The following is a 17750-nucleotide window of genomic DNA, read 5'->3' on the forward strand; positions in this document are numbered from 1 at the left end:
TATTTTTTTATAAACTTTATTTACTTGATTAAAGATTATAGATCTTAAGACATTTTCTCCATAATCCATAGAAATTATAGCTCCCACAATAAAAGGGTAATAATGGATTAATTATAAGTTGAAAAGGATGGAAAAATATTCCTCGATCTGGGCTTGACCACATACTCCCTCCACTCGCCAACCACATGATATCCGACATTCACCGAAACATCTTCCAAAATGCAAGCAATCATCAAAGGACTAATGTACATGCAATCGGTAATGTTAGTCGAGGGACTGATCCTACGGGTGATGATGTTCTGCCACCTTTTGGCCTCAGCAGTGAAATGGGTGTGCTTGATTCCTGTTTTCTTGTGGACCCAAGTAATCTTACTCCTTTTTTCCATGGCAACCAATTTAGAAACCAACCAAGGCCCATTACCACAAACTTCCTTCGCCTCCATAGCACTCACGAGATGGTTGGGCAAATTATAGAAGGCATTTATCACCGCGGCACCAATTTTTATCATCGTTCCCCGAATCATAATTTTTGAATCCGGGTCAGTCAACTTCACCCGCAGGAGGTTTGCATAAAACTCCCTCACCCATGCCTTATTTTCCTCTCAAGGTTCGTCAATGAAACAGTGCCAGCTAATTTTGTACAGTCGCTCATAGAATTTAGGGGCCTAATCCTCCACATTTCGCATGTCAATTCCTCTTTCCGGCAAAAGCTTCCTATCCGCTATATCTGCCATATAGTGAGTTTCAAAGTCAATGAACATGAATCAGTGGGTGTCATATCGAGCGCCACCTCTCCCTCCGGCTTTCCCTTTGGATCGAAGCAGCATTCCTTTCCCCATTTTGAGCTATTTCTACCAAAGTCGTACCTACATTGATAAATCAAGTTAGTTCGGCAATATAATCGTGTTCAGTATTTAATTATATGTCAGACGAGCTAAAGAAACCAGCAAAAATAGTCCTAGCCAAACTAGTGCGAATCTGTACAGGTCTGCCTCGGCGGAAGACGTGCCGCCAAAGCGAGGCTGCTTTCGCGAATATATGTCCGCGTATGCGGATGGGGAAATCACTGCATACATCGCATCTATATAAACAAGGATGTGGAGGTGAGTCCGTGTTCGCGATCGAGCCTCCGCATCCGTTCAAAATTCCCAACCCTTGTTATGTTCGCATCAGCGTAAGGTTAGGCACTAAAGAGGAGTCGCGCCTGCGGAACTTGTTCCGTGGAGGCGGACTGTCTTCAACCTCGAAATAAGCCAGAAAAATCTCTAAAAATTTCTCCCAAATTTGGACCCAAAACTAGTGTGTTACCCTTAGATCATTTAGACTTCGTAAAACACGATTTCAAGCAACAAGTACCCAAAAATTCTAAAGATTCTAACCCAATCACCATGAATAACCACCCCATTATTCTTCAAGTTTTCAACCCAATTTCTAGCAGTTCTAGAGCATTACGCAGTGATGAACTTATTACAAAGCATTACGCAGTGATGAACTTATTACAACGCTAAACAATCATGAATTTCCAGATTTCTACCACTACTTACTCGAACATGCATCACGAAATTTTTACCCATAAATTCTCAGTAATTAGGCATGTATAACTGAGATTTGTAACCCAAAAATTGTTCTAGAGTAAAAGAAAAGCAAATACATACCTTGTATTGAAGATTCGAAGGAGATTGTGTAGTTGATGGAAACCCTCTTTTGCCTTACAAATTTCTGTTAATTTTGTATATACTTGTGTTTGTGTTTGAGTTAGAGTAGAGGTAGGGCTATGGAGGAGTTTTATGGGGAGGGAGAGAAAGCTTAAGGGGTGTAACGTTTGGGAATTGGGGAGAAAAATTCGGGTGGTGGGAGTAGTGGTGAGGGTATGGGAAACGATGGTTTTATGTTTCTGTGACTTTTGAAACTGCCGAATCTAGCTTAAGCGAGGAGTCTCCCGCTTCGGTGGACACACGGACGCAGATACACCCACTGCCTCCATGAGCTTTACCCCTTCTAAATGAGCCACCTCAATGGCAGATCTGATCGCGTTCGCGGAACGCGCCCCGAAGAAACAATTCCACCCCTGTGAATTATAACTGTTAAGTGTCCACCACCTTGAGTTTAATCACTCGTATTAGCATGTGTGCCATTGCGTACACTTCTTTTGAATAAAGTGAAATCAACCCAATTTATTCTCTTTCGAGGAGTGATTGTTTCGTTTTGGTCTGGTTCAAAAACCCACCTCCTGGCTTCCATGTGACCTTTATAAGCACATTAGTCCATCGAGATTCATTACCGTCTATTCACTTAACCTAACTATGAGAAGGACTAATATTAATCAGATGAGTACAGATTAGTGCCCGATGAGACCAGCAGATTCTAACGACCTGAGACAGGCAAGCAAGGATACCCAGCGGATCTACGATCAACGAAGTTCCACCACCTCTATATTCCTCCATTTCGACATCTAAGTGACTCACCATATGTGCTAGTGTGATCGATGGCGTGCAACATTAGTATGATATCCCGAGCCGGAATTCTAATCTTCCGTCTCCAGAGAATGTGACATCAATATGGGTTTAAGCTAGGCAACTCGAATTAATCACGGCGAAAGCTATTCTTCCGTAGGAAGGAATGCCATTGAGCTTCAGGCATGCGATACGATGTCTTTTCGCAAACTCTTCTACTAATCATTTAAATTTCTCGTAAGGCCATGTCCTCAATTCTTTACCGGCCTATAATTCTCCTTCCCGCTACTCTTCGTTCGAGGATGAAAGATTGTTTAATCGGTATCTAATGTCGTTACAAAATCTCCTTATCATTTCCCAAAATAACCCTTATTTGAGTTCGCACCGATAGTTGTAATGCGTGGGATTTTCAGGTAAGGATGGCTTATAGCCTAGTTGGAAAAGAAATTTAAACAACTCAGGATCTCCGAATTCAGTTGTTCCATTCCAGCGATCTTCAGGCCGCGCCGGCGTGCCCGCACTCGCGACACTTCATCCACTTTAGCGGAATACGACATTTTAAGTTAGTCCGCCTCTGTGGATCAATTCTCCACCGAAGCGAGGCCGCCTCAGCGAGCCTCCTTCCGCCTCCATAAAAATCGCTGAATCTGACCTAGTATTTATTTCTTCATTTCGGGATTGGACCTCATATTATACCAATATTCTTCTAAAGCTAGTTGGAGAGAATTTTCAGAGAAAAACTATGGTCATTGGAGAGGGTAAGTCTACTCTATCTCATTTCTTCCATCCATATTCCTTATCTTCCATTCTTTGTACCTTCCATGCTTAAGATTGAGGATTGTGGGAAAACTTTGTGACTTGTAAAACCTTAGGTGGGTAAAAGATATCTAGAACTAATCTAATGGTGGATTAAGGTTAATGAGTTATGCTTAGCTTGGGAAGAACAATTCTTACGTTTATCTCTAATCTTATTTTGAATTTTTCAAAATGGGTTAGTGTAGGGTTCTTCTTGAAATTGGGGGTTTTAGTAATAAATGGAATTCACAACTTACTTGGGCTTGATAACCATGGAAATTAAGTTATTAATCATAGGAATACTTAGTAATCATACAAGGGGAAAGTTTCGATTTTTACTCTTGTGGGCCCGGGGTTGTTAGTCCTTGAGTTTCTTCAAACCCGTCTAGAGGTGTAATGAGCCGAATAATTCTCTACGTGATACTTACGTGATCTACTTATCTTGTTAGACCTCTCTCATCTCGGTATCTCCCAGAAGAAAGAAGGTGAAGTTCGAGTGGATGTTTGTGGCACCTATTTAGCTACGAGGTAGGTTACGGCTTAATTGAGTTAGACTTCGATTTGAATTACATATGTAATTAGTAGAGATGGATGGAGAAAGCACGCTTAGGTCTTCGGACAAGATGTTGGGATGGATACTCTAGGTTGGTACTGTTTATGTGTGGCTTGTCGCCATTTGTGATATTAGACTTCTTTGTCTTGCTGTGTTGTTTGGGCTTGCCTCTATGGTTTCTATGTTATGATTGTGTGCTTCATATATCAAATGGTATATGACACTTATGATCGGAAAAGGGAACGAAAAATTAATTAAAATAGTATCGTGACACGTGCTTATAAAAGAACACGAAGGAAGTCCCGATATTATTATTGTTGGATATGGTTTGCAAAATGAATTCCTCAAAGAACTGATAGATTTGGAGACTAGGAGTTCCATAAAGGTCCTTGAATTGAATGTTGAGTATGTGTGATATTGTGTTCGAGGGTAAACCATTCGCTGAACCTTTGATTTTGGGTGATTTATTGCGATTGTTATATTTTTATGATTATCCTTGTTAAGTTGACATTCATGCATGCATCTCATACTGCACTTCTCATGGTTACTGGACGTGGTTCTGATGAAATAATGGCAAGAGTGATACGGTTCTGATAATGAATGGTTTATAGTAATAGTAAGGGAAAAGTGTGGCAGTTGATAAGGAAGTCATCTCTAGACTGTGTGCGGAGTGGCTATTACATGGACTTCGCGGGTCCCCCATGGGTCATGACTGTTACACTCGTAAAATTTTATCGTTTATGTCGTAAGTGAACTAACGTAGGCCCGAAGAGGCCATGGAACTCCTATAAGGTTAAGGAAGACCTTTAACAAGTATTAAGTATGTATCTAAAGGTTCCGAAATCAAGCGAATTGAAGAAATTAAGTTTGTCGAAACTTTGAGAAAATTTGGCAGAATTTTGATTTGGATTTTTGGTCCAACTTTTGGGAGGTATATCTTCTAGCATATAAGAAGTTATGGAATGCATAACCTTTGTAAATTCAAGTTCAGAGAGTCTTCTTTTCAATGCAATTGACAGATCACAAATCCGAGAAGTACGGTGCCAGGTACGGCTCGTACAAAATTGTAAGATTTCAAGTACGGACCGTACGTCGTAAGTAGAATGTTGGATTTTTGGAGGCCCAGGTACGGCCCGTACATTCTGAGCGTACTTTGAGGCGCGGTGGACCTTGCAATGTTTTAACTATGTTTTTGGGGTCATTTTTTATCATTTCTCACCCAAATTTTGTCCATACACTCCCTAAAACCCTCTCTACTACTTCTTGAAGGTTTGAAGGTGAAACTATATGTTTTCATTCTAATCCAACATCAAAAGTTAGCAAAGGTGAAGAATAACACCTCTATGGTGTTGTGGTGTGATTAAGGATTGTTGTGGGCTGATTCAAGGTGGGGTTTTAAGTTGAAGTTGTTGTCCAAGGTAAGTTTAACATGCTTTTGGTTATTTTTAAGGTTATATTGGTGTTGGTTGTATTGTTGGGGTAAAAGAATATAAATTAACACTTGGAAAAGCTATGGAATGTTATTATTCTTGTGGACTGCTTTTAGAATCTTGTTTTGAAATTGTTGTGGCTGGAGATTAAAGAGTATAATTCGATTATAGTATGGTTGTTGTTATTATACATGTTTATGTGGTTATGAGGGAAATTGATGGATGGAAATGAGTATAAACTTGAAGTAAAAATAAAGACTTAAGGTGTTATATATTGGAATATTTTGGAATAAGTTTCCGGGTCGATTCTTGGCCTGATTTGGCTATGGTAGCTATGATGTGTATTGTTGATGTTGTTCTTGCTGTGTTGGATTGTATTGAGTTTGGCTGGAACTAGATATTATGGGGGAAATGCTGCCCGAATTAATGCAAGTCACCTGCTAGCTTCAGAATTGATTGAAAGGTCTTTCATGGCTTAACTATGGTTCTGGTTGCCTTGTTTTAGATTGGCGAACATGGAGGATGTACGTTGAAGTACTAACTTTAAACAGCTAAGGTATGTTAAGGCTAAACCTTTCCTTCTCTTGGCATGTTTTAAGATGAATTGAAGTATAAGCGAACGTTATTCTAAATTGACTCTGTTCTTAGTAAGCAGGGGCATCTAAGTTATTTATGTCTTTATGATTTCACTCATATATGTTATGAATCGGATTCTAAGTCTTATTGAAGCTTATGATAATGATGTTAGTATTCATAATGTAGTCGGGGGTGTAACGACCTTATGTTACTCCGAAGGAAGTTCTAAAGGTCCTAAAGAGGTCCCCTAATCCTTTTGTACTTTGGTAAGAGTAAGATACGATGCTATATACATATACATAGTATGTATACAGGCTTGAATAAAGCACCCTAGTTACCACCGAGCTACGGCCAGTTGGGCAGACACGTATGTACCATCGAGCTACAGCCGGTTGGGTAGGTATGCATCTCCAGTTACCACCGAGTTATAGCCGGATGGGAAGACATGTATTTACCATCGGGTTATAACCGGTTGGGCAGACACGCATTTACCACCGAGCTACGGCCGGTCGGGCAGTTATATCATATGCATTTACCACCGGACTATGGTCGGGTGGGCAGTTACCACTGATCAGTTGGGCAGTCAGCGTCACGATGATGAGGTAGTCAGTACTGTAGTATTATAGATATGTAGATATGCATATGAGATTGTAGTAATGTACATGTTATGGCCCTCAGCGACAAGTCAGAGTTTATTGGTTGATTCTTATCACTCTTATTGACAGTATTTTATTGTTATGTTACATTCCTGCCTTACATACTCGGTGCATTCTTCGTACTGAAGTCTCTTTGCCTGGGGGCACTGCGTTTCCTGCCACGTAGGTGTAGATAAGTGAGGCGAGGATCCTTCACGGTAGGTTGTCTCCAGATAACGGCTTTTGGTTGGTGAGCTGCATGTCTTCTTGGAGTAATGCTGAGTCATGGTTCTGTATATGTGTTTTGTATTATGGGTATATCGGGGGCCCTATCCCGACTTATATACTATGGTTGTGTCTTCTTAGAGGCTTTGCAGACAGTATCCTGTGTATAATTTTAGTTATGTCATGTCAGCCTGTTGTGACGGCCTTATTGGCTTGGGTATTATGACTTATGTCCTAAGTTTCGTTATGTATGTGTGTGTGTGTGTGTGTATGTGGCCTTGAAGGGCCTAAGATAAGCCTAATGATAAAGAAAAAGTAAAGTACGTGGTGCTCGGTTGAGTAGGAACCGGGTGCCAGTCATGACCCTCCGGTTTGGGTCGTGACAATGATTATCGAGACGTGGAGGATTTCCGTCCGAGCATGTGTGTACAGTTTGTGACGTTGGCCATTGCATTGCATATCATTCACTTGCATTGCATTTCTTATCATCTCATGATACACTCCCTTGTATTTTTCATTGATGATTCTTGAGTGCTATTTGATTGTAAGGCGTTACTCATAGTTTGATTATAAGGCGTTACTCATAGCTTACGAACTTGAGAGTAGAGACTTCCACCTAGGCTATAACTTGATGAAGATTATTTGTGGTTTCCTTATCTTTTCCGCTTCTTGGTTGTGTAATGATCATTAAATGACTGCTAGGTTAATTGGTAGGGATCTTGGTGAGGAGGACATGTATTTGAGGATTAGAAACTTCCTTCGAGACCCATGACCTGAGATTGACAGTACATTATATTTAGATTCTTGTGGACTAGTATCCGAATATGCTTATTTATTTTGTTAATCTCCTATCATCCTTTTCTGTTGATTTCTACCTGCTATATATGTATTGCTAATCGTTGTCGGCCTATGATGCTTACCAGTACGTGTGTTGTATTGATGCTACTCTTGCTACGCCCTTCTGGGGTGTAGAGTTGTTACAAGTTGATATCTGAGATTTCATTAGCTTCCGAGGATCTCGCCGAGTTCATTACAAGACTTCTGTTACTTCTCATTCCGACAGGAGTTGTATTTAGTTTGTGGTTTTATTTCATCTTAAGTTGTAATGTTAGTATGCTCTTGTACGAGTCTAGACCCGATTTTGGGATTGGTATGTTTATAAAAGCGTTTCTTGTTATTTTTCCATTCTTTTAAATTCAAGTGTTGAAATGGCTAGTTATTCTTCTTAAATAGTATTATATTTGAGGATTCGTTTTGGGAAGGTTTCGCCTACCAGGTAGAATTGTGTAGATGCCCGCTCGATCCACTAGTTGGATCGTGACAAATAGTTTGGTCCAAGGATGCCTATATTGTTATTTGATAGGGTCAAAATGCCGTTTTCCTAACAAACATATCGTTTCTTTTCTTTTTAAACACATTCTTTTCCTAATAAGAATATTTTTAAAGAATCATTTTCTTGTTTCTTTTGTTTTAAAATCACTTTAATTAATAAAAAAGTAGAATGTAATCTTTTTTTTTTCTTATTAATCTGGTTTTATCAATTAAAATAAAATAACCTCATGTACTTTTTTAACTGATAATATATGTCATATATATAAGTCCATATTAAATCCATCATTCATTTTTATTTAAATAATGATAAAATTCTTTTTCCTAATAGAATATGAAATATTTTATTTCTTAATCTTTTTTTGAATTGAAGTAGAATAAGCATTTGCTAATATAATCATTGATACAACATAGCAGAATTAACTCCATCCCAAAAGAACAACGTGTCCATTGACTCCGTTTAGATCTGTTGCTTCTTGTTTAATCCAACTAAACCATTCAAGTGTTTATAACCACCATAATTTTTCAAGTGACTATTAATCATACATATGCTCACTTTTTTGCTCCTTTTATGGATCTGATTACGGGGTAACAAAGATGTAGCAATAGTCGTGCTTGATATTAATAATCATTAGGCACTTCACCAAATGCTAAAGATTTATTATTTAACTATCAATTTCTAATTGTTTAATAGGTCGGGCATTCTTTGCAAAAGAAAATATGTTTATGTACCATTATAATGATTTTTAGTGATGTTTATTATGATAAAAACTGCCATGTCCTCGTGTAATTTAGTACATAGGAGGCGAATAATGCGTCTGACTTATTAGCCCACTAATTGAGTCTACATTATGACCTCATTAGCTTAGTCATAATCCTTTTGTTAAATATTTTAAACTCTACCATTAATTATTGGAAAAGTCAGGCTGCAATGCACTGATTAGTCTTTTGTTGTCCATCGTTGCTCAAGCGGTAATCGTAAAATATTTTTAAGGGCACTAATAATGGAGATGTTCCTAAACAGAGTTTAAAGTTCAAAATTGGTTTCAGGGATATTTCAAGTAAGATAAAAACTTTTATTCATAAAATTTGATTAGTATTATTTTTCAACTGAAATTCATGTCCAAACGCACTTATAATTTGTGTTAGTATTGAATGAACACATCAATAAGATGAGCAATATACTCCATTTTTCGACCTGGAAAAAAAACAAACAAACAAACAAACAAACTCTAGAAGCTATAGGTAAACACTGGAGCTTTGCTCGCTTTTGGACGCTTGAAATCTTATGTTGGCTTTGCTTAGCCATCTTCTTTTTTGTTTTTACGTTTGCTCAACTTCTTTTTTCACTTATCTTATTTGTCAAATATAATTTTTGGCAACTTAAATTTTTTATTAATAATTATTTTATTTTAGGTTTATAACATTCGAAATTCACTAGATTATATTTGAATTTGTGCTAGGTAAGCCCACTAGGAAAATAAAATACTTTCTATTAAGTGATTTTTTTTATTTCTAAAGCTTCAATTTCAAAACTAAATGATAGTCTAATGAGAAATGCAAGCGAAACCTATTTGGGTCGATTTCTAGCTTGTTTTCTTAAAGCTTCTAAAATTAATTTATTTTGAAAAGTGATTTTTTTCAAAAGTGTTTTTTTAAAAAGTACTTATGGCCAAAAGTTGTTCGTGTTTGTCCAGTTAATTTTAAAAGCACTTTTGAGCAGCAATTAGTGTTTGACTAAGCTTTTAAATTAAAAAGTGCTTCCAAGTGTATTTTTATCAAAAGTGCTTTTCAAAAAAGTATTTTTAGGCATAATCTATTTTTTTAGCTTCTGAGTAACTGTCTCTGCTATTCCGCAGAAGTACTTATTTTCTCCCAAAAACTTAGTCAAACGTCACTTTTTTAAAATAAGCACTTATTTAAAAAAATAAACACTTTTAAAAAAAATGAATTTGGGACGCTATTCATCCATTAAGTTTAATGTTTGGAAAATTTTGTTGTATAATCTAAACTAGAATTTACATAATCAAAATCAGCTATATCGTCACCAAGTCCAAATGACAAGATTCTTTGCCAAAACACAATCTTATACACCCTTCCGAACCTTATGATAATACTCCCTCCGTCCCATATTTCTTATCCTTTTTTCCCTTTACATGCCAACAATTAATGTTAAGGATAAAATAAAAAAAATTAATTAATTCTATTTTAATTTTATAAATTAATAAATATTTTGGGACGGATATTTTTTGATAAGGTTTACGACTAATATGGACGGAGGGGGTAATAATAATTGGATCAAAAATAGAAACACAGTAAACACAGCAGCTGTCATTTGTGAATTTCATCATTTTGTACATAATAATAAAATTGGTCTAGAATTTGATGTCAGCCTGAGCAGTGATCAGTCTCCAGTGTTGACCATAAGTGGAGTAGTCAATTCCCATTGGCTTAAACATTTCCTGGGCCCAACCTCTTTCCTCTCTGTTGACAAATCTACAAACACCGTTTAGGTATTTTTTTGCACACGCGCTCTTTTCAGCACGTGGTACCAGGTTTTACACGCACACATACCCCACCCCCGGTTCGGCGCAGGTTGTCTTCTCAATTTTCAGCGACAAAAGTTAGCATAATAAGACTCCAATGAAGTCTCTTTCTTTTCTCTAACCAAACTGCAGATTACAGTTCAGCATTTTATCAAACACTTAATCTGCATAACCCATTTGTGTCTCTCATTTGTTCCTTATTCTCGGTTTGGATCGCCGGTTTCCGGCATGGAAACTCCGGCTCCGGCATCTAACGAAACCCACCTCCTACAAATCGAATTTTCTTCTTTAAATTCGACACAATGATGATAAACTCAAACACATAGCTAAGTGTTAACAAGCTCAGCAAATTAGCATAGACCTAAAAAAGCTCCTAATTTTTAGCTTTTTTTTCCTGTTGAAATGTCTGACGTCAATGTTAACCCAGTTGACCCGTTGTGTTCGGGCGAAGAAATGGCTGTAAAAGCTGTGAATAAGCGATATGAAGGGCTAGTTGCTGTCCGTACAAAAGCTATAAAAGGGAAAGGAGCATGGTACTGGACTCATCTTGAGCCAATTTTGATTCAAAATCCGGAAACAAATCTGCCTAAAGCAGTGAAACTTAAGTGCACTTTGTGTGATGCTTCTTTTTCTGCTTCAAATCCATCTCGTACTGCTACAGAGCATCTAAAGAGAGGTACTTGTCCCAATTTTGGCTCCCCTTTGAGGCCAATTTCACAATTACCCCCTTTAGCTTCACCTTCTTCACAGAATCATCGCAAAAGAAGTTCGCCAGTACAAACTGGTACTTCTTCAAGTTCACAACAATTTGGATTCTTGGGTGAAATGGGGTATGCACCTGTCCAGACTGCAACCCAAGCAATTGTTACACATCAGCAACATTTGGTGTTGTCAGGTGGCAAAGATGATTTGGATGCTTTAGCAATGTTGGAAGATAGTGTAAAGAAGCTTAAAAGTATGAAAGGTTCACCTGGTCCAGCTTTGAGTAAGGACCAGGTTGATTCAGCTTTCAGTTTGTTGGCTGATTGGTTTTATGAATCTTGTGGGACAGTGACACTTTCAAGCCTTGAACATCCTAAATTCAAAGCTTTTCTAAACCAAGTAGGGTTGCCCGCAGTTTCGAGGAAGGATTTTGTAGGAGAAAAGCTTGATTCTAAGTTTGAAGAAGCAAGAGTGGAGTCGGAAGCCAGAATTCGCGATGCAGCATTTTTTCAGGTCTCGTCGAACGGATGGGGGAGGGATATTTGTAACTATGGGGAAGATAGTGTGATTAAATTTATTGTAAATCTGCCTAATGGTACTAATGTATTTCATAAGGCGGTTTATAAGGGCGGTTTGGTGCCATCGGAGTATGCAGAGGAAGTTTTACGCGATACTATTAAGGGGTTGTGTGGTAATGTTGTTCAAAGGTGTGTAGGAATAGTTTCAGACAAGTATAAAGGTAAGGCGTTGAGGAATTTGGAGATTCAAAATCATTGGATGGTTAATCTTTCTTGCCAACTTCATGGATTTATTAGTTTGTTGAAAGACTTTAGTAGAGAGCTTCCGCTTTTTAAAACTGTTACTGATAATTGTTTCAAGATTGCCAATCTTTTCAATAGCAAGTCCCAGATCAGAAATCATTTTAGGAAATTCAGGCAACATGGTGTTGAGCTTGCAGGGTTGATTAGAGTTCCTTCAGCAGACTGCAATCTCTCTAAGAACTATGGTCCTGTTATTGCAATGCTGGAGGATATACTAAGTTATGCTCGAATATTGCAGTTAATAGTGCTGGATGATTCGTATAAGGTCTCATGCATAGAGGATCCTGTTGCTAAAGAAGTTGCTGAAATGATACAGGATGTTGGGTTTTGGAATGATGTGGAGGCTGTTCATTCACTAGTGAAACTGATCAAGGAGATGACTGATGATATTGAGGCCGAGAGACCGTTAGTTGGTCAGTGTCTTCTTCTTTGGGAGGAGTTGAGAGCTAAAGCAAAGGACTGGTGTGCCAAATTTAGCATTGCTGAGGGACCTATTGAGAAGATAATTGATTCGCGCTTCAAGAGAAACTATCACCCTGCATGGTCAGCTGCATTTGTACTTGATCCATTGTACTTAGTGAGGGATGCAAGTGGGAAGTACCTTCCACCATTTAAACGTCTGACACATGATCAAGAGAAAGACATAGACAAGCTTATAACGCAGCTAGTACCGCGGGAGGAAGCTCCCATTGCACTAATGGAGCTTATGAAATGGAGATCAGAAGGGCTCGACCCACTGTATGCTCAGGCTGTTCAAGTGAAGCAGAGAGATCCGGTAACGGGACGAATGAAAATTGCAAATCCTCAGAGTAGCAGGCTTGTTTGGGAAACTTGCCTGAAAGAGTTCAAGTCGCTGGGAAAGGTCGCTGTTAGGCTTCTCTTCCTTCAGGCAACCTCATGTGGATTTAAATGTAATTGGTCCTTTATGAGATGGGTTTCTCTGCAAGGCCACTCAAGGGTTGGCATGGATAGAGCTCAAAGGATGATCTTCATTGCAGCTCATGCAAAACTTGAGAAACGGGATTTTTCCAGTGATGAGGAGAAGGATGCTGAGATGCTTACTACAGCAAATGGTGAGGATGACATGTTCAATGAAGTCTTTGTAGATGCATCCTCGGTTTAATTTATTTTCTTCATATCTCTTACCATTTGTAGAATATTGATATTTAGGGTGTAAATTCTTTAATTTCTCTTTCTCTTCAATTGTTACTTCTAATAGATGGTTTTGGAGATATTGTTTGTAGACAATATGAGGAAATTGAGCATTGTAATTCTATAAATTGCCTATTGATGATATAGCGACATGTTACATCTGAAGCTAGAGGTACTTGGTTCTGAAGAAATTTGCTCATGCTTTTTCGAAATCATAATATCTTCCAGGGATAGAATGAGACTTTTTGTAATATCTTGCATTTTTTTGGGCTTATATGTAGAACTTTGACAATGAGTTGGATCAAGGGTGTCCTCACTTATGCTCTAAATCTACATCTTGCTCATTTCGTTTGCAGATAATGAAGGGAGTTTTGAAGTGCCTAACTTGTTTAAGTGGTAGTATCAGCCAAAAAATTTAGGAGCTTCACGAAAAGTGACCCAAAAAATAAAAAAGGGCTTGTACTTTATTAAAACTAAACCAAGTATTTTTCACCATTTTAAAGTGTCACTTTACTTTCTAACTCTTAACTGTGAATACTGGCCCTCCTCAACCATCGGTGCTGCTTTTCCCTTCATAGATCCAATACTAGATGTATTAATTGACCTAAGCCTAAGACATGCCGAAATTTCTCATATTGAACCAGGTTTATTCGTACAGTTGAGAGAACTTATATTCATGCAATCCTTTCTCAGCTTTACTCGCCAACAATGCTAAATCTTATTGCAGACTGTGTGTTTTAATTAATCTATACAAGAACTTTTGGATTCAGCTGCTATACTCCTTGCTCTTGCCATTGACTTTCTTATTTTCAACCTTGCTTACGATTCTTCATCTGTTATCCAAAAAAAAGTTGATAGTCATGCTGATCATGACCTTATTATTTGATCAAATGCAACATTAAGTTGATTTTCTCATTGAGTCGGCGATATGAATCTTCAAAACTTCGGATATGTCACTTTGGGGAGAGAAGCGTTCAAGAGTACATATTTTAGAGTGGGGATATGGTGGTGTTTTAAGCTATTTCATGGCTATCAGATCATCAACTTGTGATATTTTTTATGCTTGTTATTGTACGTATAAAATTCAACCAAGTGGAAGAGGAATCTATTTGAAGATGTTAGTTACATGAGGTGAATGATTTCCCATTAGAAATAAATGTTGGAATACATGTGCAGATAGTTGTCTGAATTTGGTGTGCTGCTTTTCTCTAGTCAAGTTTCTCTTCATTGTTGGTTGCATGAAAATCAGATAAGCTTTTATGAGATGAGTCAACCTAAGAACAGTCCGGAAGCAAATCCTTGTAGCCAGAAGAATGCCTAAGAGTCCCACAGTCATGAGTGAAGGACTAGATTTCCACATCAGCACCTCAGACGTTTCGTCAAAAAGAGAAAGGGTTAGACGGGAAGTTCTCTGTTTCTTTCTATTTTCTATTTAATTGTTTAATTTCTGTTCCTATCAGCAAAGACTGTTTAAAAAGCTTTAAGTTAACTATTTCTTTAAACATCATGACCATATATCTTGCTCTCATACAAGTTGGTACTTTGTTGAAAATTTCACACCAGAATTTGAATTTGAAAGTTAAGTTTCTTCTTAGTACTTGGTCAGTTCACCTGATTGTAAAAAACTACTTTGAGCAAACTGTAAGCAAGGGGGTTGTCGGCATCATGGATTGCATATCATAGCTGAAAAGATCTTTCAATGAATTTCAACTGACTTCTGGCTCTACTTCGCTGCCTGTAACACTGACTATTAATATAATCTAGTATTTATGGAGGCATGCTGTTTCTTCTGTTTTCTTTATTTCATGTTATCTCACACATGCACCGTCACACCATGCAGGATTTTACTAAGTTTTAGTTCAAGTGTTTGTCTTACCTCAGTTTTGCATTCAAAATATTGTCTAGGAAGGTAACTGTTATAGACTAAGTTGCTTATAGATTTTTATGGAATACCTACAATTCATGACTTACATGCTGACATACTAGTTCCATAGCCGATTTAACGAATTCTGGTCCTGGAAACCTCAATGAAATGATTGTTAAATTTATAATTATGCTGAAATTGACACACTAACCATCATTTGATTTCCTTCTTGTGGCAGACTTCTTGCCTACAGGTAAAATTTCCAATCCACTTGACATGTTTATGATTATGCATTAACATCTTAATGTGCAAAATACAGGGTGTGGTGGAATAAGTGGAGAGATAAATACAGAAGGTAGGGCACTGCTGCATATGGGTTGTATGATTTATTTGGTGTCCAATTCTCATTATTGTAGTAAAGTTTTGCTGCTTTAAATCTTCAATCATTCCTTTGCTACAGTGTGATTCTATTTATTAATATACAAAAGTTTCTTCTGTTGCAAATACAAAATAATTCCTTGATCTTGCAGGACAAAAAATGTATAGTGTACAAGTAAATAGAAGATGGGAAGGGCCACAAGTGGAAAAGGAATTTAAAAGCCAATTTTTATGGTGGCTGATATTGTTAGTGCTAGTTCAATTGCCTATAGAATTTGCTAGGGGTTTCAAATACCAAACCAATTGCGTCGGGTTTTTAAATTTATAAACCAAACCAAACCAATAAAATTCGGGTTTTTCAACTTCGGGTTTTCTAGGATCATTCGGTTTTTTCAGGTTTTTTTCCGAAAAAGTCTTCATACAAAACATATGACTTTTGCTTCAAATGTTTCTCTAGACCCAGTAAGATACAACTATATAACTAAGGTGTTAAGAAAACAACACAAAATGCGAGATGGGTGATGACATCGTATTAAAATATTCAACAAAAAGATAATAAAATCGGTTAAAATAAGTATTGCTAATTAATAAGCCATAAAGAAAATGACTTTAATCTAAATACTAAGTTATGCTAAAATACGTATGGCTAATAAGTATTAATTACATGACAGAGAAAAAAATAAACTATGTATTTTTATGCTCAAAATTAATTATGCAAAACTAAATAATAGATATCCAACATTACTGTCATTTCTCGTGTTAGACTTGAATTTCTTTTGTTAGCAGTAGTGTTGAGTTGGTTTTGATTTGAACTTTATTTGAGTTACTAACATCTATGGGATGTAAAACTTATTGGCATTCAAAATTCTAAGTTCAAGCTTAAAATAATATGATAAAAGACAAAAAACTATGAAAAAATTTAAGAAATATTTACAAATTACATTACAAATAAATATTTTTATGTATAAAATATTTTAAAAATCGAATACACGTAATGTCCGGTCGGTTTGGTTAGGTTTGACTTTTTTTAGCTAAAATCAAACCAAACCAATTATGGTCGGGTTTTTTTTTTCCAATACCAAACCAAATCAAACCAAACCACTAATCGATTTTTTTCTCGGTTTAACTCGGTTTATCGGTTTGGTGCGGTTTGCTTTGTACACCCCCTAGAATTGGCTATAGGTACTAATTGATGGAGGGACAAGAGGAATGTGCTGATAATGCTGACTACAAATAGACCATTATCAAAAAAAGAAAAAAATGCTAACTACTAATAGACTGCTCAACCAACTAGAAGGAATTGAAAAAGCCTTTTCAGTCGTATGCTATGTTTTGATTTCATAGTTCAATGGTGTCATGTTCCTGTCAAAAAAAGGATGAAATAGAATGATGGTTATCAACAGGAAACCAGTCTTTCTCTACCAGAATCTACACACTTTCAATGTTCCCCCATTATTACCATTCTCTTTATTATTTATCTCTATATCTGCCCACTTCATACGAATCTTGATCAAATTATTAAACATACACTTCTTTTGCTGTAATTTTCATCGACTTCCTATTCTGCCTCATTTTTACACCTTTTTTTTTTTTTTTTTTTTACTGGACTGAGTTATCTTAGCTAGGGGATGATTAGTTTTGATGCGAATATCCCTACAAATAGAAAGTTGCGTTTCGACTCGAATATTAGCTAATGTATCTTTCTTGTGATTCAACCACAGTGGATATATGAAGAAGAGGTCCAAAAGACAATAAAAAAAGCAAAAGAAAAAACCACAGTGGATATATGTTGGTAAAAATGGAGAGTGATAAATGTGAATGATATCTTGTTTTTCTTATTTTGGAAGCAGCTTTGCTCTTGTTGCATTCTAATTGGTGGACTACCTCTTTCTTAGCATTACGAATTTCTTTATATAGTCAGGGAGTTGCCTTTCGCACCTAATGGAAAGACTTTTGGCACCGGCCCCCCTCTGTGTTTTCTCTTTCGTACGTAGATTTTAACAGTAGTGTCTGTATCGGTTTATGTACTTTTACTAATCTACCGGATTGTCCACGCATAAGTTTACAGAATATTTATAAATATTTAACCGTGAATCTAGTTACTATTATATCTTAACTTGACATTGTTAGAGAAATTGATTAAAACTTCAAATATTAGATCCACCTATGTCTTTGTTTCTTCACTTCAACTTTCTCTTTTGTGGCCCTCTTAAACAAATCCTGCTCACATATTTTTGAAATGTTTGTTGCCATAATTTCATCATGCTATGCTGTTAATTTTAAAGAAACCA

General features: G+C 37.0%; 1 protein-coding gene across 1 annotated transcript; it reads left to right on the top strand.

The window, feature by feature from the left end:
* The first annotated feature begins 10623 nt into the window (after positions 1–10623).
* LOC132056658 (uncharacterized) lies at positions 10624–13408 on the top strand. The gene has a single exon (XM_059448945.1). It carries the CDS (start codon positions 10945–10947, stop codon positions 13186–13188), a length of 2244 nt encoding a protein of 747 aa, XP_059304928.1. The 5' UTR covers positions 10624–10944; the 3' UTR covers positions 13189–13408.
* The last annotated feature ends 4342 nt before the right edge of the window (positions 13409–17750 follow it).

This window comes from Lycium ferocissimum, chromosome 5 (assembly GCF_029784015.1).
Source record: "Lycium ferocissimum isolate CSIRO_LF1 chromosome 5, AGI_CSIRO_Lferr_CH_V1, whole genome shotgun sequence".
NCBI classification, from domain to species: domain Eukaryota; kingdom Viridiplantae; phylum Streptophyta; class Magnoliopsida; order Solanales; family Solanaceae; genus Lycium; species Lycium ferocissimum.